Here is a 26849-nt window from a genome sequence, read left to right as displayed (position 1 = left end):
CCAAACAAACTTAAATTATTGGGATAGGACTAGAGAAACCAATCATATATTCCTTATATTACAACTAAAACTACTAGGTAATATTTATAATATCTATTTTTAAATAAATGTCGCTTGTTACAATTACAAATGCGGAAATTAAGAACGCCAATCCAAGTACTTTATTCACGCCTTTCATACTTGAGATTACATTTCGCTGTACAGAAGATCTACAGGTCCCCTTGGTGTGGAAGCTGATCTATGTTGGATCTCCTGAATCAAAGGAATATGACCAATTACTGGAACAATTTGAAATTGGACCAATTCGCAAAGGTACTGTAAAATTCAATTTTCAAGCTGAAGCACCTAATTTCAAGCTTGTTGATAAAGAGTATATACATGGAACAACGATTTTACTACTTGAAGTGAGTTATAAAGGTCAAGAATTTATTAGAATTGGATGGTACATACACAACGCATACACAGACCCAGTTCTTGAAGATGATCCACCGGAAGAAGTAAATTTACAATTAATGCAAAGGTACATTGTAGTTGATCAACCAAGACTTACGAAATTCAGTATTGATTGGAATAAAGATTAGCCAGATTTAAACCTACTAACTAACTAATCAAAAAATTCATTCTAAAAATAACTCGTCAAGCTTGCTAAATGCTGATTTATGTTTTAGATTTTTGTTCTTTTCAATAACTTCATTACTATCGAAGAAATCTAGTAAATGTTGTTTTGAATTATTTTTTATTATTTCAACGGTTTTTGTTTCTAATATATTATCTTTTTTTAAATTTGTCGAGTCGTAATGTTTTTCGTTAGTGGTTATTTTGATATTATCATAATAATGCAAATCTTGTTGTTGACAATTAGTAAATTTCAAATAGTTTTCTTGTGTATTATATGTAAGACCCAGTGAATAATTCGATTTTTTATAGTTCAAAGCGTCGATTTTAAAATCGTTATGTAAATTATTATAATTTAAATTAAAGCTATTATTCTTTTCAAATTCTTCTAACTTAGTTCGTTCGAGCTTTAGTAATTCGCTATTTTCTAAACAATTGATAATTTTTTCGGCTGTTTCCCGTATATTAGCCCCAACAGAGACTTGGTTGGTCATGTATTTAAACATGGTCAAATTTCTGAATGTCAAAATATTTAACTGACATTCATTATAAAATTCAATTGGACCTAATAATAAAATAAAATATATAGTGGTCAAAGCTTTGTTTATCGATTGAAATTTATCAGGACGATCTTTAACGGCTCCCCATATACAGCCTCTCACAATGGTGTAGACATTACTAAAATGATATTAACAACAAACATACTGATCATTGCAGGCAGCAGCTAATTTACGTATTTTCGATAAATTCAAATGAGCATGGTTTGGGTTTAAAATTTCTTCTAATAATTGTTGCAGTGGATTTGTATTCGATCTAACGACAACTCAATATTGATAAACGTACGAAAGTGGATACCAACTTTTTATCGAATTACGAAGTGAAGCCCACCAATAGTTATTCTGAAAAACCATAGTTTGATATATAAATTTAAATAATTTTGTTACTTAATTACATTTGAAGTTTCCAAATAAGATCATTTTTGATCGTCTGAAATAAAATACAAATAAAAATAAATTTTTGAACAGATAATTATTAAAATATTATTTATTAATTTTTGAGTATTAAAGCAAGGAATAAAATTAAAATAATAAAATAAATAAAACTGATAAAAGCATTCAATAACGAATTTTCCTTTTTATAGTTAAAAAAATATTTAATTAGATCCATTCATGTTAACAAATCAAGAAAACATCGGTGAACCGCCTTTTGAAACTGAAGCTTCAAAAGCCAAGCGTAAGCTTCGTAAAAGACTGTTAAAGCAGTTTAAAAGAGAAGGTCGCCTAGATTTGGTAGAAAATATAGATGAAGAATTAGAAAAATATATGCAGAACGAAAAGTCTGCCTTGAACATCGAAACTGATTTCAAGACGAAAATATCGGATTCTACTTCTGCAAGCGAAGCAACTGTTGCAAACGAATACGAGACTCATCACGAAACCGAAGAGGAAGAGAGTAATGAAGTAAAAATAACTGCAAGTAATGTAGGCATAATATCGACTTTTATTTGCATTACACAGCAAATTCAAGCTTTAACAGAACAAAAAGAAAGTCTACTTCCATTTATTCCAAAAGAGATTATTGAAAAGGTGACAAAGCGAAAACGTCGAGCTTCATCCCAACTGATTATTGTTCCCAAGAAAAGAAAGGTAACTGCTTACTTGATGTTTTTCAGGGACATCAAAAAAGACGAGCCAAATATTTCTATGAAAGAGGCTGGTAACAAATGGAAATTGCTACCAGAAGAAGACAGAAAAAAATATAAGACGATAGCAGACGAGCGCAACGAAAATATTGAAAACAATATTAAGCCAGACGAATTATAAATAATTATATAATTGATACAATTATAGTTGTTTATGGCTTAAAATTTTATGCAAGCGTAAATATAAAAATATTTATATTAACTTAAAATTCATATAATTTTATTGTTTATACAATGTCGTATGCAAAACTTCATATTCAACAGGAGATAGAGCTCAAAATTCAGGAATTGTGGGATAAGGAAAAAATATTTGAGACTGATGACTCCCTGCCTAATGCTAACAAGTCTTTCATCACGTTTCCTTATCCATATATGAATGGGAGACTCCACCTTGGTCATTCCTTTAGCTTGACCAAATCTGAGTTTTCTTCGAGATTTAGAAGACTCGTTGGCGATCACACTTTATTTCCTTTTGGATTTCACTGTACTGGCATGCCTATAGCAGCTTCTGCAGACAAAATTAAAAACGAAATAAATGATGGTTTTTTTTTAAATAAGGATGTAAAAAAAAATGATAGAAACAATACTGATTATCAGGCCAACTCATTTAAACGATCAAAAGAACAAGCAAAAAGCGGTTGCCAAAAGTATCAATACGAAATATTGCAGCAAATAGGTATTCCTGATGAAGAAATACCACTTTTTGCTAATAGTGAACATTGGCTTAGATATTTTCCAAATCTAGGAAAGTTTGATTTGAAACGATTTGGTGTGTCAGTTGACTGGAGAAGATCGTTTATCACTACTGAACTCAATCCGTATTATGATCAATTTGTTCGCTGGCAGTTTACATTGCTACGAGAACGAAATAAGATAAAATACGGTATTCGATCTGCAATTTTTTCTACTGTTGAATTTCAGCCTTGTGCTGACCATGACAGATCGAGCGGAGAAGGTGTTGTTCCTGAAAGCATTCCATTATGCTTATTGAAAGTTGAATCTGACAAAATTAAAAAATTTATTAAAGAGCACGTAACTCGCGATATAAAAATTTATCTACTAGTTAATTTTCCTATTGTTGATGAAGCGGGAAAAATTTCCAAAGAAGTGTATTTCTCTAGCTTGAATAAACAATGTGCATATTACGGGTATAGTCAACCTATAGTGCCTAATGTTTCTGAAAAGTGTGATAAATTTGTTTCTTATTTTGAAATGTCAGAAGAAGAAATAAAAAATACTTGTGATATCATTTATATCTGTGACAGGGCTTGTGCTAGAAATTTAGCTTTCCAGGGAAGAATGCCAGTTTGTTCTAATATAAAACAGCCTCTTGAAATAACTGTAGTACCGTTTGAAGCATTAATTGGAGAGAAATTTTCTTCTGATTGTGCGCAGATAGGTTCTTTGACCGGAGCAAGTTTTGCCACGAAAGAAACTTTGATCTCGGCTTCAGGAGCTTTACTTCCAATAAAAGATCAGAATAAATCACAAAACGCTTTTGAAACGAATAAGATTGACATAAGTAAATACAATGCATTCAATTATTATTATACTAATACCCCTGTCATTAGTAGAAGTGGATCAGAATGTGTTGTTGCCTTGTGCAATCAATGGTATCTTGATTACGGTAACAAGGAATGGAAAAAAGTAGTTTCTGACTACGTTAATGATGATAATATGTTCAATTCTTTTGGTCATAAAAAAATTTATCTAAATACAATTGAGTGGCTTGACGGATGGGCTTTAAGTAGAAGTTATGGTTTGGGTACGCGACTTCCTTGGGAAGAAGATAGTAATAATGTAGTTTTCATTGAGTCTTTAAGTGATTCTACAATTTATTTTGCTTATTACACAATATGTCATTATTTTCAAGGCGACATTTATGGATCTATTCCTGGAAGTTTGAATATCAAGGCAAAAGATTTAAGTGTAGATGTTTTTAACTATATTTATTTGCAAACTGATTCTTACCCCAATACTAAAATACCTCGTGAATCCTTAGATTTATTACGTAAAACATTTGAATATTGGTATCCAATGACTCTTAGATGCTCTGGTAAAGATTTGGTTACGAACCACTTGACTATGTCTCTATTTAATCATGCTGCTATTTGGCCTGAAAGACCCGATTTATGGCCTAAGCGTTTTTTTATAAATGGTCACGTTATGCTTGATCAACAAAAAATGAGCAAGCAGACCGGAAACTTTTTAACAATGCAGGAAGCTCATGCATTGTATGGGGCAGATTCAACTCGTTTAGCTTTGGCTGAAGCAGGTGATTTTTGTGAAAATGCTAACTTTGAACGAAATAATGCTACAAACGCTTTGTTGAAAATATCTCTACTCAGTAACAATTGTACACAATTTATGAACAATGAGACGCTTCGTAAGGACGTTTCGTTCACTATTGATAAGTTCTTTATCGCTCAGGTTGATATTAATATTATAAAAACTAAAGCTGCTTACGAGAATCTGCTTTTCCGAGACGTGTTGAAGTTCGGATTTTATGAAATGTTAAGTTTGCGTACCCAGTATTTGATTCGTGTGAAATCTTTTGGCGAGCCAAGCTATATAACACTGTATCACTGGTGGAGTAGCTTTTTAGTTATGATGAGTCCTATAATACCTCATATCACTGATCATATTTGGAGATTTATTCTTAATAAAGAAACATCTATAGTCAAAGCAAGTTGGCCGGAACCTTATTTCAGTTTATCTGAAAGGAATGAATATAATTACAAATTCCATCTTTGTGAAAAACTGATTGCTGACTCGAAAAAAGCTTTGCAAAAGAGTGCCAAATTTAAAGAGTACAATTATTCAAAAGTATTATGCGTGGTCTCTGTAACTAGCAGCTACAATGACAATCAAAAAGTTATTTTATCTATTTTAAGAAATCTTGATTTTTCTAATCTTCCTGAAGATGTCATCGAACAGCAAAAGCATCTATTACGCCTTTTTAAAAAAGAATCAGCCAATTTATCTTTGTTCAGAGAAATGCCTAAACAGCTTTTAGCAAAACTTATGAGTTTTGCCTCGTTAAAGATTAAGGAATATTTAACTTTTGGAGATATAATAATACAAGATGAAATTTCTTTTGATGAATTAGAGATGTATGCAGAACATCGGACTTATCTTGAAGACAAGATCGAAAAACCTATTGAGTTTTTTACTTCTGACGGTTCCGATCAGTATCCAGGTTCACCTCTTGTTACAATTAATCTAACTAAAAACGACTAATTTGCTTAACATTTTTAGTTTAAATTTTTGAATGTTTGGATAATATCTGGTTGATGTTGTGTATTATAAAATTTTTGCTTTTAGGCAGTGTGTCGGCTATGTTTTGCCGTTCTTCTGGCAAATCATATGACGTCAAAAATTCGTCAAGACATTTTATTGCACAGTTTCTAACTGAATAATCTAAAATATAAATTGTTTACTGTTACTTACTTTCATCTAAGCAAAGTTGAATAATGTTGTCAAATAAATACACTGCTTTTTTTTTTTCGTTTCTATAAATATAGTAACCATATAATTTTAAACTGATATGTGCAGCCCAACACCTAAACCGCCAAATATTAATATAAATATTTGTATACTGCATAGTTTTGATAAATGAAGAAGCTGTGCATAATAGTTTAAGTTCTTCTTTCATATCAGTTAAATCGATATCTCGGATAACATCAGATTCAATAATGTTTGAAGAAAAGTTTTTATTAAGTTTGTCAAAAGTGAGGATACCTCTTTTTTCTACATTGATTAGCTCGTATAAAAATGAAATAATATATACAGCGATGTTTAGATTCCTCAGTTTTAAAATAGATTTCAACAGATCGTAGATTAAGCAAAAAGCTTTTCCTTTGCTCGAGTAAAACATTAAAAATGAAGTAAACGTCGTAGCTATGTAAACTAAAAAAATTATATGAATTCTAACTTACGGTTTACTTTAGAATTGCTTCCTATGAAAACAAAAATATCTGATAAGAAGAAATTACACAATTCTTCATTTTCGTCAATAACTATTGGATTGAAATTGAAATTTAAAATCAATTTGTCAGTTTCAATATCAAATTTGTTCGTAAGTATATCTTTAGTTGATATACAAAAAATGCCTAGTTTGCTGACCGATAAATAGTAATATATTAGGGGATAGCAAGATAAAAGCTCGCATAAATAATGAGAAGTTCTAGAAAACTTGGAAACGCTTGATAATGGATTATTATTGTTCGTAAAAATGATGGAAAATGTATCAAATATTGATTCGATTGGTTGAAACATTAAGATTAATTCAAAAATCAGTAAAATATGTTTGAAAAGGGAACAGTTTATTTCACTATCTACATTGGTACGAAATATTATATCATTTTTAAGCTTTGTAGTCATGTTTTGGTAAAGTTTGAAACAATTTCTTTGATGTTCTTTTTTTAATTGGTACGTATCAAAAAAATATTGAAAGTAAGCTAATGAATAATAATTTGCATAATCGATAAACATTGAATTAGAATATTTACAACTTGGACAACTGGAGTTCGGAGCAGTATCTATCTGCCTTTTTTGTTTTTGTAGTTCATACATTAAAGGGAAATTACTTTCAATATAGATTTCTGACCTATATATGTAACGTTGGAATAAAATATAGAGAAATATTATTAATAGAAAGGAATGAGAAAATAAGGGAAAGTATGATTTTAAGTATTTCACCTCAAAGATCTTAGCTATAACATGTTGTTCTCCTGGCATTAGCTCTGGAAATTCTTTGTTATGAGAACTCATATTTAATATTATTGTATCTAAATGATTGGTGTATTTATCATAGTAGTAGTTATTAAAAAAACTTATAATATAAGTTTGGAAGTAATTGAAATAGATTCTAAGCCAAGGTTCGTAGTGTGATATGGAAACATGACAATAGCATAATGTTAAAAATAAGAAAGAAGGAAGTTGTATTACAGATTCGGTGTAACCGTTGGTAGCGTTAAAGATTAATATATCTTGCTGTTTAGTAGTAAGGGAATAAAAATCTTGTTCATCTGAGATATTTTTTGTAAACGTTAAAGTTATTTTTAATACTAAACAAATAGCATAGTTGAATTTTGAAGTGATAAGTTCGTAAAATATAGCCTTTACATCCGGGACACGACTAGGAAACTGACAGTAAATAATATCATAAATATTATACATTAGATCATTTCCTAAGTAAAAACAAATATCATCGTTTGGAAAACGCTCAACACTACCTATTATATAAAATAAAGCAAGAAGAATTTCAGAATTAGTAATCTCATTAAGTTTTTTTAAAACACAATTCAATAAATGACTAATTAATTCTGTCCAATTTTTGATATTATCCAGACCATTGTTGTACGCGGTATAAAGTTCTTTGTTTTGTGAAATAGCGTTATATTCAGAAGCTGTCAGCTCAGTGTAACCACCTCCATATATTGAAGGTACCTTTAGTTGTGTATTTTCATTCATTAAACTGTGGTTTATATCAATACGAGGTGTTAAAATATATTCATCTGAGTTGCCTTTATTTGTTAGTTGTAAGGCTTCTGCTTTTTCTGCTACACATTGGTTTTGATTCACATTGAATAAATTATTTCCTTGAAAAAAAGTTATTGGCGGTAAATTCGCAGGCTCTGAAAATTGAGAATGTAATAAACTAAAGATATTACAATCAAGTTCTTTTAACTGAACAAAATTATCAATAAAATTTGTTATTTCAGAAATTTTCTTTTGTTTAAATATGTAGAGAGAATGATTGAAGTTTGATTCTGCCTGTGGATTCATTGAATAAATAACTTTCTCACTGTTCATATATTAACTATCGTTTATAATGCATGTTTACTAGAGGTGACTGTATTTTAAAATATTTGATATATTAAGACAATTTACACGATACATAATATTATTATGAAGTTTCAATTAATAAAAATTGATAATGCCAGAATTAATTAATTCTCAAACTGAGTTAAAATCATGTTTAAAACAGGGTAACTCTACTTCAAAACATATAAAATGGGAAGAAAATACTATTAGAGAACACGACGCTTTACGCGGCACAAGAATGACTATTGACGAACTTCCTACTCCATTTGTAATTGATGAATCAATTGATATCGAAGAAAATAGCATTGATGATGATATTTTTAATTTGAAGGATGATTTAGATAATGGTAATGTTTTTAAACATTCTAGTGTTGAAGATCTTGATAATGATTTCGAAAAAAAACGTAAAGAACATTATAAAATTAAAAAATCGTCACTAAAAGACGATATTGATGACATATCTGATGATATCGATAATTAACTAATCATTTATAGGTTGAATTTTGATTGAAAATTCTAATAAAATTATACTTTTAATCTTGATCTACATCGATTAGCTCGTTATTGTTGTTTATGAACATTTCTTTCAAACACTCTAATTGGTTTTCAGTGTTTGGTTTTACGAAATAAATACCATGGGTTAGAAGATGCTTATATAAAATAAACAAGTTACTTACTGATAATTCAACTGCTCTCATTTCAAGCATAGCAAGCCTATTTTCTAGTTGGCATAAATGCGTATCGTCTACTTTTACTATTTCGAATGACTTTTTATCAAGTTCGATGTAACAATCTGAAAGTAGCTTGCAGAGATATTCTTTGAATTCGGAAACAGTGTCGAGTACTCTCGAATCAGGTAAAATTTTATTAGTGTATTCTTTATATAAGTTATAAAGATTATTCAGACAAGATCCGCTTACGAAACTCGCTCTTAAAGTTTTTCTTTTACGGTTAAATATTATTTTCAGCATTGCATCCCATTGTTGATAGTCAACTTCTAGTTTATTAGGCAGTGGACTTAATTTTACAACAACCGAATCAACTTTCGGGGGAGGGTTAAAAGATTTGGCACTAACGTTGCAGACTCTAGTTATTTTACAAAAAAGCTGCACGTTTACTGAAAGCCTACAGTAATGTTTATCACCAGCTGAAGCTAATAACCGGTCACCGAATTCTTTTTGAAACATAAGTATTGCAGCTCTGAATTTTTTAGGCCAAGAAATTAGCCTAAACAAAAACATTGAACTTATTTGATAAGGTAAATTAGCCACACATAAAGTGAAAGATCCGAAATCTGTTTTTAAAGCGTCTCCTTTTAGAACTTCAAGATTAGTATGACCACTTGCCATGGCTCTTTTTTTTAATTCCGCAACCATTCTTTGATCAATTTCAATACATCGAACCTTTTTAGCTAACGTACATAGTTGCATTGTCAAATTACCCGTTCCTGGTCCAATTTCAAGGACTGTATCGGATTTTGTTATTTGCGCTGATTCTATTATTTTTTGCACTATACCAGGGTTAGATAACAGATGCTGGCCAAGTTTTTTATTCATTTTCATGCCAGGTTTTGTTTTAACCGATTTAGAATCAGTTTTTTTGTTAATCTTCAAAATACTAGAAGCTACATCAATGAGTCTGTTTTTTAATTTGATGTCTATACCTTTACCTTTAAAAGTTTTTACGTTTTTCATGTATAAAAAACATCCTCAGTAAAATTTTTTTGCTTTTTTTTTGGATAATTTAAAATATACTTTATTCATAAGCGAAATACTGACGCTTAACAGAATGGTATAGAAAATATCGAATATGGGTAAAAAAATCAAAGTAGGAAAATCTAGAAAGGACCATTATTATGAGTTAGCGAAACAACAAGGGTTTCGAGCTCGTTCTGCGTTTAAGTTAGTTCAGATAGCCAATAAGCTTGATATATTTAAAAATGCTACCTACGTGTTAGATTTATGTGCAGCTCCTGGAGGTTGGATGCAAGTTGCTCGGACTCAAATTCCACCCATTGGACATGTTTTTGGAGTTGATTTATGTAACATCAAACCTATTCCAGGTTGTACTTCTATAATTTGTGATATTACTATTGAACGATGCGCGAAACTTTTAGATGAAGCTTTGACACAACAAGGTGTACTTGATAAGTTAGTTGACTTAGTTTTGCATGACGGAGCTCCGAATGTAGGTTCTAGTTGGGATAAGGATGCTTATATTCAAAACGAGTTAGTTGTCCACTCTATGAAATTAGCGAGTAAATATTTAAAAAAACATGGTAACTTTGTTACAAAAGTATTTAGATCTGCTCACTATGCCAAATTGATTTCTCTATTCGAATCACTTTTTGAACGCGTTCAAGTTTTCAAACCAGCTTCCTCAAGAACTGAATCTGCTGAAATTTTTTTTATTTGTATCAATTTTTATGGTAAGCCAAAAAATTCAGATCAATTTTTTGATTGCAATAGAGTTTTTCTTGATAATGAAACTACTCATTTAGATAAATTCAACAAGGGTTTGATTCCTCAGCAATTGGTAGATTCGTTAAAGGCTGGAGGTTTACGTTCTGCGTTAAAAGCTACAAATAAAGTTAAAGCCACTGGATATGAACAAGGTGATGATTACCGCAAATGTACTGTAACCCAACTTTTCCATAGTACTCAGCCATCAGAATTGTTAGTACATAGCAATGCTATAACTTTTGATTTAAATGACAAGTTTGAAAAAGCTATATGGTACGATGCGTCGACAACAGATGAAATCAAAGAATTTTTAAAAGATTTGAAATTATTATCAAAAGCTGAGCTTCAACAAATAATGAAATGGAGGAAAAAATTGTTATTACATATTATTGATCAGCAAAAAACTAAAGTAGAAAATGCAGAAACTCAAGCGAAAAGCACTTTAATTGATCCTGAGCAAATAAAAGAAAAGATCGAGCGAGATTTAAAAGAAGCTGTTGCTCAAGATGCTAAAAAATATCTTAAAAGACTTAAGGAAATGAAGAGAAAATATAAAAGATTACAACAGCGCTATAATGAAGCAAGTAAAGTTTTTGACGGCAAAGTTGAAGATCCTATTTTATTTTCTAACGGTGAAGAATCTTTTAAAATTTTAGCGAATGAACCTGAATACGTTGATGTGAATGAATCCTATAATTTTCACGGTATATCTAACGAAGGCGAAGTCATTAATTTCGAGCTTGATATGCAGATATCGTCAGAAGACGAATCAGATGGTTCTTCAGGCCAAAGCGGTATGGACGATGTTGATTATATAAAACGTCTTGAAAAAGAACTTAATGAATATCATAACAAGCTCAAGGAATCAAAAGATTATAAAAAGATTCTAAAAGAATTAAAGAATAAAAAAACGACTAGAAGAGCAGAAGTTTTTGCAAGCTGGGCTAAAGAATTACAAGATTTTACCACTCAGCTTGACGAGTTGAATAAGGAAAATAAAATGCATGACGAGAGCGATGAAGATCTTTATCAATCATCGGACGAAATCAATTCTAATAAGTTTGGTTACAACATAGATGACTCAACGAATATTGATGTAGATGGTTCTGAATCTGCTGACGAAATCCCCTCTTTACCAGATTCAGCATTGCCTCAAATACCGCTAAACGAAAAAAAAATTAGGCATTTGAAACGTGTGAAACAGTTAGAAAAAGAAAATAAAATTGCCGAGAAAAAAAGACTGAAATCAAACAAAGCTCTCGATAATAATCCAGAAGTTGACGATGATACTAAAATCAAAATTGTCAAACCAACGATCTTATCAGCGGGAAGGCCGATGCCGGCAGCTGAGATAGCAGAAATTCAAAGTATTGGATTAGCCTTGAACAGATTGCCTAGTAGAATCGACACTATAGAGTCCACTTATAGCAGATGGAATTTTGAAGATAATGACGATTTGCCAGATTGGTTTAAAGAAGAAGATCAAGCCGCAAGATGTCCAGATATACCGCTCAATGCTAATCTTGCTAAGCAATTGCAAGCTAAAATAACCGAAATTAACCAACGACCAATAAGAAAAGTGTTGGAAGCTAAAGCTCGGCGACAGAAGCATTTAAAAACTCGATTGAACAAAATAAAATCGGAAATAGCCAAAGTGTCGAATAGTTCAGATTATTCGGAAGGTTCAAAGAATATTGCAATTGCGAAACTTCGAAAAAAATCAGCACACATTGTTAAGCCTAAAATCACAAAGCAATACGTTGTTGCAAATAAATCAGGAAAGTCAAAGGTAGCTAAACCGAAAACTAAGACTTATAATGCTAACACGAAAGCTATATCAGTTGATAAGCGTTTAAAGACTGATAAAAGAGGAATAAGGAAAATTGTCAAAAAAAAGAAAACAAATAAATCTAAATCAAAGAAAAGATGACTCGGCTCTTTGACATGATCATCATAAATGCTGTAGGAACTTAAATTAATTATAATATTTTTAGATATATATTTTCTGACGTCAATTATACATGATAGTGCTATATGAGTTCTAGGTTTTCTCTCATTTCTTCTAGATCATCTCGTACTTCATTTATAAACTTTGTTTCTTTTTTTCTTCTAATTGTTTCTTGTATTTGGGCAATAAAAGCAATTATCAAAAATACTTGAGCTGCTATAAATAAACCATAACACCAACCTATAGCTGGAGTTGGGTAGTACGAACTCTGATTTACATGCTTAAATACTATCCCACTAACTAAGTAAATAGAAATAATAACTGCTACGTTAATAACAAAGGTTAATAAAATCACTAAAGCAGCGTATTTTTTTGATTTTAGTCTATTGATGGATGATAAAGCTGTAGCAAAAAGCATTAAAATAACACAAAGAATTATGGCTGCTGCACTCAAATAGAAACACATAGCAAGCCAATTCCACATTGAGCATTTTGCTTTCTGCCATTCACAATACTTATTCGTGCATAGGTTTCCAACAAGTTGTTTACCCATTTCCTGGCACGATATTTCTTTTGTTTTCATATGAGATCGAGCAACCTGACCGGTTACAAAGAATAACCCCCAGTATCTAGCGTTAAATGCAGATTTTTCTGGAACATCAGACTGAAGTCTATTTCGTTTTTTAACTTACAACCAACCACGACTGTCCAACAAGAACTGCAATCACACAGCAAAGATAGACGACATTGCAAGCTAAAACTACTTTATTTAGTTTGAATCGTTTCATTGATCATAAACTATGTTTTGATCAAATGTTTAAAATATTATAAATATATCTGTCATAAGAATTATTTTCTATTTTCTGATAGATTAAATAATTTTATAATAAGCTAAAATTTTATTCTCAAAAAATTTAATTTGGTTCAGGCCATTAACTTAGCAATTTTTTCAAAAACTTTTGTTTTACTTCATCTTAAATTTATTTAATGAGTATAAATAAAACTGTAGAAGTAAGCGCTTTATCTTTAGCTACTATTCTCAATGGTTATAAGCTAATAAAAAATAATACTCCTGATTTAACGGTTTTAATTGGAGAATTAAACGACGACGGAATTTTGTGTATATACGACGCTTTTGAAACGTTGCTGGAAAAAAATACTGAAGATATTTATTTACCGACTCTGGTGATTTATGATTCCATGATAACCACATTCTCAAGGTTTAGACCTCGTAACTCACTTGTAGGGTTTGCTTCTTGCACTTTGACTGAGGAGAATTTATCTCATATTTTAAAATGGAGTGTAAATCATACGACTACATCTAGATTTATACAACAAAGAAGATTAAAAGTTCCAATAGGACTTATGGTAACTCCTTTAACAAAAACTACTTACCCTCAACTTAGAGCATTTTCGCTTAATGATAGCGAAGTAAATGAATACACGGTACGTTATAAGCCATTTGTTCCGTACACGAGTACACACAATAATAAAATCGTTTCTTTCTTCAAGCTTTGTGAACAAAGAATTAACAAAGCTTTAGAATTGACACAAAAAGCAATTTCTCAATCGAACTATGAATTAGCAAAAGAATGTTACAAAATAATAAGTGTGGATCTTATAAAAGATTTTGACTCTTTTATCTCGGTACATTGTGAAAATAGAAATTTGTTTTACATTATGACAATGTTAGCTAACACTCAAATAGGAATCGAAAAAGCGTTGCGTTCTCTTTGTATAAAATCTAATAATAATGAGTGAGTATGTAAGTATTATCAATATAATTTTACCAATGTAATATTTCAACTTTCCTATGATATCAATTAAATAATATTTTTTTTTATAAAAAACATTACCAATCGCAAAAAAATGTATTGTGACAGCATAGTCAAAAAGCTTGAATGTATTCAAGAAAAATTAGCTAAGCTTTCCGATAATCTTAATTACGATTTTTTTAGTAGTTGTTTAAATGATATTACTATTCTTATACAACAAGTAAAATCTGACGTTAAACCTGAAGTAGCTTCTCAAATAATAGCTAACTTTCGAACAAAAATTAAATTACTATCACAATTCTTATCAAATTTGTTAATCAATTATAATAGTGAAGATAACCAAGAGTTGTTAGATTTATATCTTTCATGGGTCACCGTTTTATCACTACTCGAGTATGAACAAAGTGAGCTTGTAAATATCTACTATTCGTTGTTAAGTGGGTTATTAAATGAAGATAAAACTGAGTTAGTAAAATTTTTTACAAAGAAATTATTACTGTTTAACTTCTCTAGTTTTAAGACAATATTAGAAGTTCTTGTATTACTACTCAAAGAAACTAAATTCAAAGACTATTTAAATTATTTTTGTGAATTACTAGATTGTTTAAACTCAGATATAATCGAATATTTTATAGATGATGAGTCCAACCTTGAAGCTGAGGTAAAAATATGTTACGATAATTTTTTTGAATCTCTTTGTGAAATCAAGGAAGTGCAATATCTTTGCACTATAATTTACAATTTGAATGTTACCTTTTTCTTGTCATTGGAGAATCCAACTAGTATATTTTCACGTTGCTACAAGAATTTAGAAGAAAGCATTACTATAAAAAGTAAACTTACTTGGTTGCACACGCTTTACCACATTCGTTCCCACAAAAATTTTCATTACAACTCACATGTAGATTTTATTCAATTATGTTACGACTTTTTAGTACCCGAGATTTTTATTGAAAACGAACGATCAATAATATTTCAAATTATACTTCAGAATTCTATCAACTTTGACAAACTCCAACTCATTTCCTTTTTTAAAAAATTGTTACAGGTTGCAGCTTTTGTGCCAGTAAATTGTGCAGTATTATTATTGAAAGTAGCACAAAAACTAGTTTATTTGAAAAATGATGTATTTTTGCCTTTAATTCATATTTCAGAGGATTATAATTATGTAATCGAATATAAACCGGCTCCTACTAATCTTGACTTAAAATTAAATCAAAATCAACATTCAAATCTCACTCCGTGGGCTACTTTATGTGGTGATTACTCGTGCTACGAAATCAATTTGTTTTTATATAATTCAAACATCACATTAAAACAAGAAGCTCAACGGATCATAGATACAATTATTGATCCATACAATTTTTCAGCAATTGACGAGCAAGTAGAGATTGCTTTGCAGCAAGGAATCAATAAATTCACAGCTAAATATAGTAAAACGATTCACAACATTATCAATAAAATAACTATAGACATTCAAGATGACGTCTGATTTTATATAAAAGTGTGCAACGCACCTTTGAACTATCTTAAACTAAATGAACTGTATGAAAGTAGCTTCAGACCAGTTACATGACAGAACACTTTTTTTACCTGTTTATGACGGCGAACAATTTATTGGTAATAAAAAAACTGAGAAGAAAGAACTTGACATACCGGTAGTTTCAACAAACTCCATTAGTGAAATAGAGACGCTTTGTAGACAGTATCTAAATGACAATGATGTTATTGTAAAAGATAATGTTTGTTTAAAGTTATTATCTGAATTTTCCAATCGCAATTATTCCTTAAACAATGCAGAAACAATTGAAGACCTGAAAAGCTGCGCAGACATAATCAAAGTCTTTCCTGAGTCGTCTTCTATCTTTGAAGAATCTAAAACCTTAGAAGATGATATTAAAGCAGTTGTTAGTCGTGGAGACTCGCGTTTATTTTCTTTAATTGGTTCTTCGTCTGCATCAAATTACTCTTATTTATGGGGAACTAATGATTTTCCAGGACTTTTTCATTATATTATCGCTTCTATTTTTTCTCATATTCACGCAACTAATTTAAGTAGTACAAAAACACTGTTGTCTATTTCAGAGTACATATTAAGTATCAGTGTCGTTTCTTACTCAGGGAATGAAAAAGGACGTGACATCTTAAATTTATTTTCAGCGAGCGATTTCGACGATCAAGCTGATCATGAAAAATTAAAAAATGAGATGGAGTGGTCTAACGATGATTTATTAAACTTTGCTCGCTTTTATCGTTTTAGTGATGAACCTTTAAAATCAACTAAGTGGAAAGACATGAATAAATACTACGAATTATTTAAAAAAAATAACGCAACTACATCTTCACAAGCTAAAGCAAAATCAAATGTTTTTTTATTTACTAACCCAAATGAACATACAAGAATTTATTTTAGCTCGTTTGAACAAGTGTTAAAATTCGTTTCTAAGTTGCGTTCTGTAATGAAAGATCAGGTAAACTCTTACATAACTTTGAATGAATCAGATACCTCTGTTAAACACAAAGAGAAACATTACATAAAACAAGCTTTATTAATTCCTGCTTATCTAATTAATATAAATATTGAAAAACGTATAAGGCTTATATCGTCTCTCGACTGGAAAAATATTAAAACTAAAATTACTAAAAACATTAACACAAAATATAGAACGATCAAAGTAAATCGTGGAACCTTTACAATTTTACATGTTCCAGCAGCAGATTACGTCACCAACAGTGTTTATCGCACTACAAGTCCTACTGCTTTCTATTTATTTGAACTAACTTATGAAGCTATCAAAAAAACATATTTTCAAGATCATGTCTTTACTGAATTGTTCGCTAAAGAATGTCCTTTAACATCGGATTTATATTTTTTTTTAACAAAAAATTTTGAATCTAGTAGATTATTTTCAGATAGATTTGATTGGAAGGTTTTTTTAACTTTAAACCGACTTAACACTCCCAAATCAATTAATGAAGGATTTATAAAGTTTGCTACGTCGATTTATCTTAACTCAGATAGACTGAAAAACATTTCTAATAAGTCAACTGAACCAGTCAAATCATCTTTTGATTCAATTATTGTAAAGGAATTTAATTTAACAAGTAAACACGTTAATTCAACTCAATTTGATGACATTGTGATTACTCCTTGGGCGCAAGAATTGAAAGTTTCTAGGTCTCATATTTTCGCAATGCTCGCGACGGAATTTTCAGTTCAAGAAAAATTGACAAAGCTACATATATCAAACATTGTTGATTCTTCAAAGCAATGTGTCACTGAAGCTGATTCATTATCTAAATTATTACAAAAAGGAAAAACTGAACAAGTTATTGATCTCGTAAACAAGCAAAGAAGAAGAACTAAAAATTTTGCCAAATCAATGGAAAGGCTGTTGTCTAATATCAACTCTTTTTCAGACCATGTTAAAGAAGATAATCATCAAGCAGCAGAAACAGTTTATTCCGTAGGCTTTGAGAACGAAAAAAAAATAAATGAATTAGGTATTCGTTCTAAAGCAAAGTTAATGCCATATGAAAAGTTTAAACAAAGTAAAGAAAAAACTTACAATGATTTTATCAACAATACAGGATACAAATATGATGGTAAAGAGTGTAAATTTTATTCTTCAGCAAACAATTACATAAGAGAGAAAGGATCTAGCGTATAAAAGATTATTTGTTATGCAGTTGAATGTGTTAGTAACTATCTTAAAATATTAGTTTCCTTTGAAACTAAATTTTGCATCTTTTAAGTCGGTTTGCACAGAAATAAAATTGATGTAATGTGTACTTATAATTGAAATTATATTTTTGAATGTCGGAATTATTTAGCAACTAAATGCACCCTGTAAAAAAAGAATGTTAAATATTAACACTAATAACGAAAAAAAGTTAACTAAAACGATAGGAGATTGTTTTAATAATGATACTTTAGGTGGTGATCCTTTTCGAAAAAAATTATTACATCATAACCCATATACTAATAATAATTCTAGCCCATTTTTCGATTCTTGTATGATAGAAAAAAATTCTAATAAATCAGATGCCTCTATTAGACGAAATACTTTATTACGGTCGTTAAAAGAACAAATCTCGAAGAAAAACTTTATTGATGAGAAGGATCCGTATGCAAAGAAGTTCAATGATTACTCTATTTCGAATTTCCAGTTAGAACCAGACAATGATATGTTAATTAATGATATTAACGAAAACTTTTTAACAGATAATGAACGAAATTTACTTGAAGACTACATATCCAAAGTCAAAAATAAATCAGAGCAATACATTAATAAGCAAAAAGAAAATTTTAAGGACAACACTGTTATTAGAATGCCACTTTCTAAGCTAAAAGAGCTTATTGAAAATTTTAAAAATACGAACAATATGGTATCACCAGCGAAATTTCAAAAGTCTGTAACAACTTCATTGGTTCCGCACAATGCTGCCGAAAGTACTTTATGGAACTCGTGGCGCAATTTTTTATCAATTTTATTTCATTGTGGAAACAATATGGAGGTAAAAGTTCCTACAGAAATAACAAATAACGAGGATCAAAATTTAGATCAAAGAAAAGTACATTATCATTGTACAGAATATAAAAATGATAAACAATCAAGTTCCGAAGTTCCTATTAATTTGTCACAAAAAAACATTAAAAACTTAAATGTAGATGTAATACTCAATACAAAAGCTTGTTGTAGAGAGCAAGACTGCATCAAATGTAAAGAAAGTATTAATAAAGTTTACGCACCGCGTACTATTAAGAATTTTGTAGAATATTGTAAATCTAATGATGAAAACGTTAAGTGCGACCTTCAAAATGAGCACGCAACAGATTGCAATAAATCGAAACAATATTATCTCGCGTCAACTAGAAATTTCCTGTAATATTACCATTTATTTATTTTTTTTTTAGTTCATTTACCTATTTTCCTTACTGTTGCTGTGACGTTAAATTATTGAACTCATTCGAACAGTTACTTTTTAAATGAAAGTTTGTTTTATTTGAAAATGTCTCTTGATGCATTATGGCTTACTTTTCAAAACCACGAAGCGTTAAATAGTTTACAACTGCATCGGGAGGTTAATCAAAAACTGATTACATTATGCCAAAAGCATTTATGTCCATCTATGATATTTTATGGGCCTGACGGCGCTGGAAAAAATACACGAGTGAAACTTTTTTTAAAATTATTTTTTAATATTCAGCATGATAAGCCTAAGTTAGAATATGTTAAAATTGAGAATAAAGACACACTTGTGAAAATACTTTCTTCGGGAAACTTTTCAGAGTTATATGCTTCACATATTCAATATTTAGACTTAAATAGTGTTGTAAGTATAATCAAACAATTAACTTGCGTGTCTGCCTCAAATCTCCTTGCGCCAAGCGTTTCACATACTTATCAATTCCGGGTGTTAGTAATTCACGAAGCTCATTTACTTTCATTAGCTACTCAAGCAGCGTTACGTAGAATAATAGAAGCTAGTCATCAATATTGTCGGTTTATTTTAGTTACTACAAGATTATCAAATATAATTCAACCGTTGCAAAGTCGATGTTTATGTTTTAGAATATGTGCTCCCAGTTTTGAAGAGGAATCAAGTATTTATTTAGATTTTATAAAGAAAAGAGGCCGTACAATCACTACACAAAAGTTAAATGAAATTCAAAAAATATCTAATGGAAATTTATTACTCGGAATTATAATGATCCAAAAGTATTTCATGACAAATGTTATTAATCCACCGCTTTGGATTTCTTTACTGACAAATATAAAAAATGAAATTATTGAGAAGCCGAATATAAATTCAATCACGGAAGCTAGAAAGGTGCTGATCGAATTAATTTCACGAACAATACATCCAGTTATTTTACTAGAAAAATTAATATTTTTGCTTGTGAATGATAAACGTATTCCTAAACATCTACAAACAAAAATACTTCAAGTGGCTGCTTCGATGTCAAGTTATGTAAATGATTCTAGTAAATCTATTATGGGTATTATTAATTGTTTATGTTATATATCAATAATGATTTTTAATAATTTATATAATAATAAAGATCTAGATTAATTTATTTATTTTTTTAAATTAATTTTCAAATTATCAACATCTATAATGAAACTATCAAACCTGCTATTCCTAGGCTTATTAGCCAAAAATCAATTTTTACAGTACTGTAAGTCGTTATAATGTAATGAGTTTGTTTAGCTTCTGCAAAAGCTACTACTGGAGATAATGCATCTTCTAAAAATGGGAGCAATGATACCGACGGTGATTTGAGTGCAAAAAGTGTAGCGTTTGGTATAGATTTCGGTACAACAAATACCGCAGCAGCAATCTTCACTAATGGTCAACCATTAGTTATACAAAATGCTAACGGAAAAACTACTACTCCGAGTTACATAGGTTTCAATAAAAATTCTTTAGAAAGATTAATTGGAGAAGAAGCGAAAAATGAAATGATGAACGGAAATCCCGATTTTCATAAGAATGTCTTCTCTCTTTTAAAACGTCTAGTTGGTTTAGATCCTAACAGCCAAAAATTTAAAGAAGTTTTACGATTCTTTAAAGGAAACGTCGACATCAAAGTCAAAAATGGAAAAACCTATTTTGTTGTAACTAGAAATGGTAAGCAAGTAGAACACACTGTACTTGAACTTATTGTTGAATTTTTATCAATATTCTTTGGTCAAGTCAAAGCTAAAACTGGATTAAATATTACTGATGTTGTAATAACTGTACCAGCTTATTTCAATGATGCCCAACGTACAGAAATCAAGAATGCCGTACAACTAGCGGGATACAAAACTTTAAGAGTTATCAATGAACCGACAGCCGCTGCAGTTGCATACGGACTTGACAGAAAACCACAAAAAGAAAACGAAGAAGAGCTCATACTTGTTTTCGATCTCGGTGGTGGTACTTTTGATGTCAGTATTTTATCATTACAAGATGGTGTATTTGAAGTTACTGCTACTGGAGGTGACACTTACTTAGGTGGAGAAGATATTGATAAGAATATTGCACAACATATCGCTGATAAGTTCAAGAAAGATCACGGTATTAACTTAGCTGATAACCCGGATGTTTTTCTCAAACTTAGACTACTTTCTGAAAAAGCTAAGAGAGAACTCTCTAGTTCTGAAGAATTCCACTTTTTCATGCCTCGTATAGTTGGAGACATTGATCTTGATTACAAATTAACTAGAGCTACGTTCGAAGCTATTAACGATCTTTTCTTCCAAAAAGTAATGAAGATAGTTTCTAATGTAATGAAAGATGCTTCTAGGGACGCTAATGACATCCACCAAGTTATTTTAGTGGGAGGATCTAGTAGAATTCCAAAAATCCAACAACTCTTGGCCAAGAAATTCGGTGAATCTAAGATCAACAGATCAGTTAACCCAGAAGAAGCTGTTGCAATAGGTGCATCTATTCAAGCTGCTATTCTTAATGGGGAATTGACTGATAAAAACTTACTATTATTAGATGTCGCACCTTTATCATTAGGTATTGAGACTGCCGGAGGTGTTATGACAACTATTATCAAAAGAAATACTATGATTCCCACTAGTAAGAGCCAAATATTCAGTACTTATAGTGACAACCAAACTTCAGTAAGAGTGCAAGTCTACGAAGGTGAAAGACCCATGACTAAGCACAACCACTTACTTGGTACTTTTGAACTTTCTGGAATTCCTCCTGCTCCTCGTGGTGTTCCTCAAATTGAAGTTAGCTTCAACATCGACGTTAATGGTATATTGAATGTAACTGCTGTCGATAAAGCGACTGGAAACAAAGATCAAATCACCATTAACAATGATAGAGATGGTTTAGACAAAGAAACTATTGAAAGAATGATTGAAGAAGCTCACGCCAACCAAGAAAGTGATGAAAAATTCAGAAAGAAGGTCGAATCTAGATCTAAATTGACTGTTTATGTTGATACCATTCAGAAACAAGTCAACGATAAAACTATTGCTCAGAGTTTAGATGCTCAAGATCTCGACCAAATTAAGAAAATCGCAGAAAAAGTTCGAACGTGGTTAGACGCCAACCAAGAGGCTGAATCAGAAGATTTCGAAGAAAAATACAAGGAAATCGAATCTGTTGTGAGCCCAATATTTAGCAAAATATACGAATCCATCAAAAAAACAGGTGCTAATCTCAACAACTTTGATAATGCAAGCACTGATAATGATGATGACGATGATTTTAGTGAGGAACTCTAAATTACGTATTTCTAATTTATATTATTTATTTACATATGATATGTCACCTTGTTTCATAATACATCATAATTAAATATACTTTTTTTTTATTAATTTCTTTAATTATTGTATTGTGGACTGTTAGTGTGGAGATCATTAATGACGAATGTAACAAAAGTTATTATTGGTTTTTCGATTCTGACTTCAGTTCTTTCATTTCTGAATTTGGTGGCACCACAAACCTGGTTATGGTCAACTAAATCAATATTAAAATCAGGCCAAATTTGGCGAATATTCTCTAGCCAGTTATACATTGCAAAACTGAGTATACAATCGATTTGGAGATGTTATATTTTAAATAATTATTTGGAAGAATTAGAATCATATCATTATAAAACTAAGCTTGATTTCATCCAACGAATACTTTTTATTATTATTTGTATTTCTATAATAAATATAGTTTATTTAAAACAACAGTATTTAAATGCAGTGTTTCAAGCCGCTGTTTCATATCTTTGGTCAAGACTAACTACTAATGATATTCAACTAGTTTTTATCAAGCTGAAATCTAGTTATTTTCCGTGGATTCTTTTGATCAGTGCTTTTATCTCAAACGTGAGAATTATTCCCATACTAGTTGGTATGGCCATTGGCCATTTCATTTATTATTATGATTTTGTCATACCTTCAGAATTTACAAAAAAAGATAAATAATTACTTTTTTATATTTTTCTTATGTTCTTTCCATGATTGAACGCGAGATTGGATTTCTTCGTTTCTTTTCATTTTCTTCTGCTCATATTTAATTTTAGATAATTTATTACGTTTTTGTTCTTTAACTTCAGCGCTATCTCCTGGTCTGACAATAACAGATTTTGGAATTATATATCCATTGTGAGTTATTATTTTCTCTTCGGATTCATCCATATTATTTTCTGATGTTTTAGTCACTATTCGAAGTCTGTCTCTGCGAACTTCTTCTACCGTGTTATAATCAATGTAATTAATCTTTACAAGATCCTTGTTAACATCAATAATCTCACATAGATACCACATTCCATCTTCCTCAAATAAACATTCTAATTTGTTTGTTTTCTTTAACAGCGTTTCGTCAATAGTTTTTCTTAATTTAATGTCAGAAAACTTTATATTAGCAACACGATTTTCGTCATCAATCTCTTGAAATATTTCTACGTCTACTGACTCTATTTTTTTATTTTCTGAATCATATTTCGTAATACCAAGTATTTTCCCATACGAATTACTTGATTTTATATATCCACAAGCATTAACAATATTTGACGGGTCTGCTTTAGTCCAAAAATCTAATATTACTTCAGCATCTTTTAATAAATTAAGAGTCTCTAAATCATTGGGTTCATCTTTTAAAACAAGTTTGAAAGACAAAATGTAATTATAATATTCACACAAAAAGTGGTAAATTTCGTCTTGTGTAGTTTGTTTATCAGCCATAATGAATTTTTTTTTTTGTAGGAAGAAATATTTACGAATTATATACACTTAGTCTTTAATTACATTAAAGTGTTAATTATTATTTCTTACAGATCGCTTGTTTAATTCAGCGTTTTTATTATGTATTCTTACATTTATGCATACATTGTGTAAATGAGTTCAAATTTCGCAAAATTTAACGAACAGCGATCGACTCCATCTGTTTCGAATCATGTAGAGTATTTTGGTTTGTTACATGTCTACATTATGGATGCGGAGAACATTTGGCTTCCAAACGCACGGAAATCTCAAAAATTTTTTGGATATATTTGTCGAATGCTTTCGCTTTCAAGATGGTCAAGATCTAAAAAGCCCATATGCGTTGTTTATGTAAATCTTTTTGGTCATGTGTATAAAATAGGTAGAACAAGATCAATAGAGCGAAGACATTATCTAAGATGGAATCAAGAATTTACAGTACCACTTCTAATAGATTTTTCTGAAACAACAGACGAAACGCGATACATCAATTACTCAATTAGTAAAGAAAAAGCCGAACTGATAGTTTTAATAATTGACACTCCTAAAACACTTGACTCAGATTTGATCCAACTTGATACTGATAACTATACTTTAATAGCTTCAGGGAAATTTGACTTAAGATATGTTTTAAGTACAAAAGTATTTAGAATATGGCTGTATATGTCAAAAAAAAATTTGCAAAACTTTGATAAATCTGGAGAAAATTGAGTCCAATGAAGTAAATTGCGATCGATCTGATAAAGAAGAAGTGTTTACATCTTTGTCTGATAATCAAAAATCACAGACATCGATGAATACAAAAGAAAAAATGAAAAAATACTTCTATCATTTAAAACGATTTATAAAAGCAGATGGAGAGTACTCACGATTGAAGCTCCAAGTATCATTTTTTGAAATCAAAAAACTACCTGGACATTCAGGAATAAAAAAACTTGTATTATCCTTTAAGACAAGGCCATTATGTTTCATTCTATGCCGATACACATAGAACTAGAAATCCTTCGTTACAAATAAAAACAGAACTTGGTATCTTTAAGCAAAGAAATGCTTGGAACGAATTGTTTGATGCACTTTATAATGCAAAACATTTTATTTATATTTCTGGATGGAGCATTCATCCAGACATTAAACTTTGTAGAATCAAAGATGACTCAATGACTGACGAAGAATTTGCAAAGCGGTCAAATATAACATTTGGAGAGTTGTTAAAAAAAAAAATCTGATGAAGGGGTTAGTGTTGTTCTTTTGATTTGGGAAGACAGTTCAACGAGAGAAAATATTGTGTTTCTGCGAGGAGGTTTGATGAAGGCGTTTCATTATTATACTAAAACATACTTCAAAAATTCAACCGTGAAAGTTGCGCCGTTGAGAAGAATAGCTATAGATGATACTTCAGATTTAAAATTAATGATTCGAGCTAATTGTTTTTCTCATCATTCAAAAGTAATAATAACGGACGTTAAATGTGAAGATAAATATGCAATGCAAGCGTTTATTGGAGGCCTAGATATAACTATGGGACGTTTTGATACAGATGAACATCCCTTATACGAAACATATAACACAATTCACAAGGATGACTGGTATAGTAACTGCGTGGCTCCACCAGTAAGTGGCATAGCTCCAAGACAGTCATGGCATGATGTCATAACTAAAATTATCGGACCATCTGTTTGGGATATGTATGACACTTTCGTGGGAAGAGTTGAAAGACAACGCCCTCAATTAAAAAATTGTGTCGTCGATGTTATTAATAATTTACTAAAGCAAAAAAAATTGATTGGGCGCAGCGTTCCCTATCAACACATTATTAACAGATCTTGCTATAACGTACAAGTATTTCGCAGCTCCGATACAGATGCTACTACATTTAATAACTTTTTTTGGCGCAACAGATTTTCCAATATCTCGCGTGCAGTCGACAGAAGCTTGCAGTTGGCAATATGTCATTTGACATTAAATGCCAAAACATACATCTACATTGAAAATCAATACTTTCTGAGCAGCGCTCAATTCTGGCAAATTGATAAAATCCCTCCGCTAAAAAATTTGGTGGCGCATTGTATAGTTAAACGAATCGTGAAAGCGATAAAGTTTTCTAAAGCTTTTAAAGTATACATTGTAATTCCTCTTTATAGTGAGGGGATACCTGGTTCATCAAATTTACAAGAAATTTTACATTGGCAATATCATACGTTAAGATACATGTTTAAAGAAATTAATAGAAATTTAAGGCTTTATAAATCTTCAGCTTCAGTAGAAGATTACTTACGATTTTTCTTTCTCGGAAAAATCGAAACTCCTCCAAAAACACAGGTTCCTCAGATTCCTGCGCATCAAATATATGTACACAGTAAATTAATGATAATCGACGATTATTATTGTTTGATTGGTAGCGGTAACATTAATGATCGTTCATTAAATGGGTCCCGTGATACTGAATTATCTGTAGGCATTTCACAAGCATATTTCACACCGTACCAAGAAAACGGAGAATGGGCGTTACCAAAAGCCGACATATATGGATTTAGAGTTCTTCTATGGGTAGAACATTTTGGGGAATATTATGATTGGATGGACAATCCAGGATTTCAAGCAACCTGGGATAAAGTCGTTGAAATTGCGACTGAAAATTATAAAGCTTATTTGAATCCAGAAATATATCAAAAGAAAAACATTCTTTTATCATGACATATCCACTAAATAGCCAAAATATAGAATTAGAAGAAGATATAAAAATTCCGCATTTTCAAGTTTCAATTAAAGGAAATAAAATAGAATAATGCCAGAAGGAATTACTACGTA

The 26849-nt window shown here is 30.7% G+C and overlaps 4 protein-coding genes and 1 pseudogene across 4 annotated transcripts; all 5 read left to right on the top strand.

The window, feature by feature from the left end:
- Positions 1-107: 107 nt before the first annotated feature.
- On the top strand, positions 108-581 carry LOC142597987 (histone chaperone asf1b-B pseudogene; annotated as a pseudogene).
- A 1203-nt stretch (positions 582-1784) lies between these two features.
- LOC142597986 (leucine--tRNA ligase, cytoplasmic-like) lies at positions 1785-5557 on the top strand. The gene is made up of 3 exons (XM_075734973.1): positions 1785-2261; positions 3164-3944; positions 4191-5557. The coding sequence occupies exons 1-3, from the start codon at positions 1785-1787 to the stop codon at positions 5555-5557; spliced, it is 2625 nt and encodes an 874-aa protein (XP_075591088.1).
- A 4398-nt stretch (positions 5558-9955) lies between these two features.
- LOC142597985 (uncharacterized) lies at positions 9956-12538 on the top strand. Its single transcript, XM_075734972.1, has one exon. It carries the CDS (start codon positions 9956-9958, stop codon positions 12536-12538), a length of 2583 nt encoding a protein of 860 aa, XP_075591087.1.
- Positions 12539-20451: 7913 nt separating this feature from the next.
- LOC142597984 (heat shock protein hsp-1-like) lies at positions 20452-22582 on the top strand. Its single transcript, XM_075734971.1, has 2 exons — positions 20452-20515; positions 20548-22582. The coding sequence occupies exons 1-2, from the start codon at positions 20455-20457 to the stop codon at positions 22569-22571; spliced, it is 2085 nt and encodes a 694-aa protein (XP_075591086.1). The 5' UTR covers positions 20452-20454; the 3' UTR covers positions 22572-22582.
- A 3038-nt stretch (positions 22583-25620) lies between these two features.
- Positions 25621-26735, top strand: LOC142597982 (uncharacterized). The gene is made up of 2 exons (XM_075734969.1): positions 25621-25627; positions 26113-26735. The coding sequence occupies exons 1-2, from the start codon at positions 25621-25623 to the stop codon at positions 26733-26735; spliced, it is 630 nt and encodes a 209-aa protein (XP_075591084.1).
- Positions 26736-26849: the final 114 nt, after the last annotated feature.

The sequence above is a fragment of the Dermatophagoides farinae genome, unplaced genomic scaffold (assembly GCF_024713945.1).
Source record: "Dermatophagoides farinae isolate YC_2012a unplaced genomic scaffold, ASM2471394v1 contig3, whole genome shotgun sequence".
Taxonomy (NCBI): Eukaryota; Metazoa; Arthropoda; class Arachnida; order Sarcoptiformes; family Pyroglyphidae; genus Dermatophagoides; species Dermatophagoides farinae.
Note: the sequence above shows the minus strand (reverse complement) of the source record. Positions and strands in the feature narration are given on the sequence as shown.

Excerpts from the sequence above, each read along its gene's own strand:
- LOC142597984 (XM_075734971.1), top strand. The coding sequence starts at position 20,455 with ATGAAACTATCAAACCTGCTATTCCTAGGCTTATTAGCCAAAAATCAA. Across the intron at positions 20,516-20,547 it reads AAATCAATTTTTACAGTACT|CTTCTGCAAAAGCTACTACT; the intron begins GTAAGTCGTTAT and ends GAGTTTGTTTAG.
- LOC142597986 (XM_075734973.1), top strand. The coding sequence starts at position 1,785 with ATGTTAACAAATCAAGAAAACATCGGTGAACCGCCTTTTGAAACTGAA. Across the intron at positions 2,262-3,163 it reads TTGTTCCCAAGAAAAGAAAG|TTTACATTGCTACGAGAACG; the intron begins GTAACTGCTTAC and ends GTTCGCTGGCAG. Across the intron at positions 3,945-4,190 it reads TCAATGGTATCTTGATTACG|GCGACATTTATGGATCTATT; the intron begins GTAACAAGGAAT and ends ATTATTTTCAAG.
- LOC142597985 (XM_075734972.1), top strand. The coding sequence starts at position 9,956 with ATGGGTAAAAAAATCAAAGTAGGAAAATCTAGAAAGGACCATTATTAT.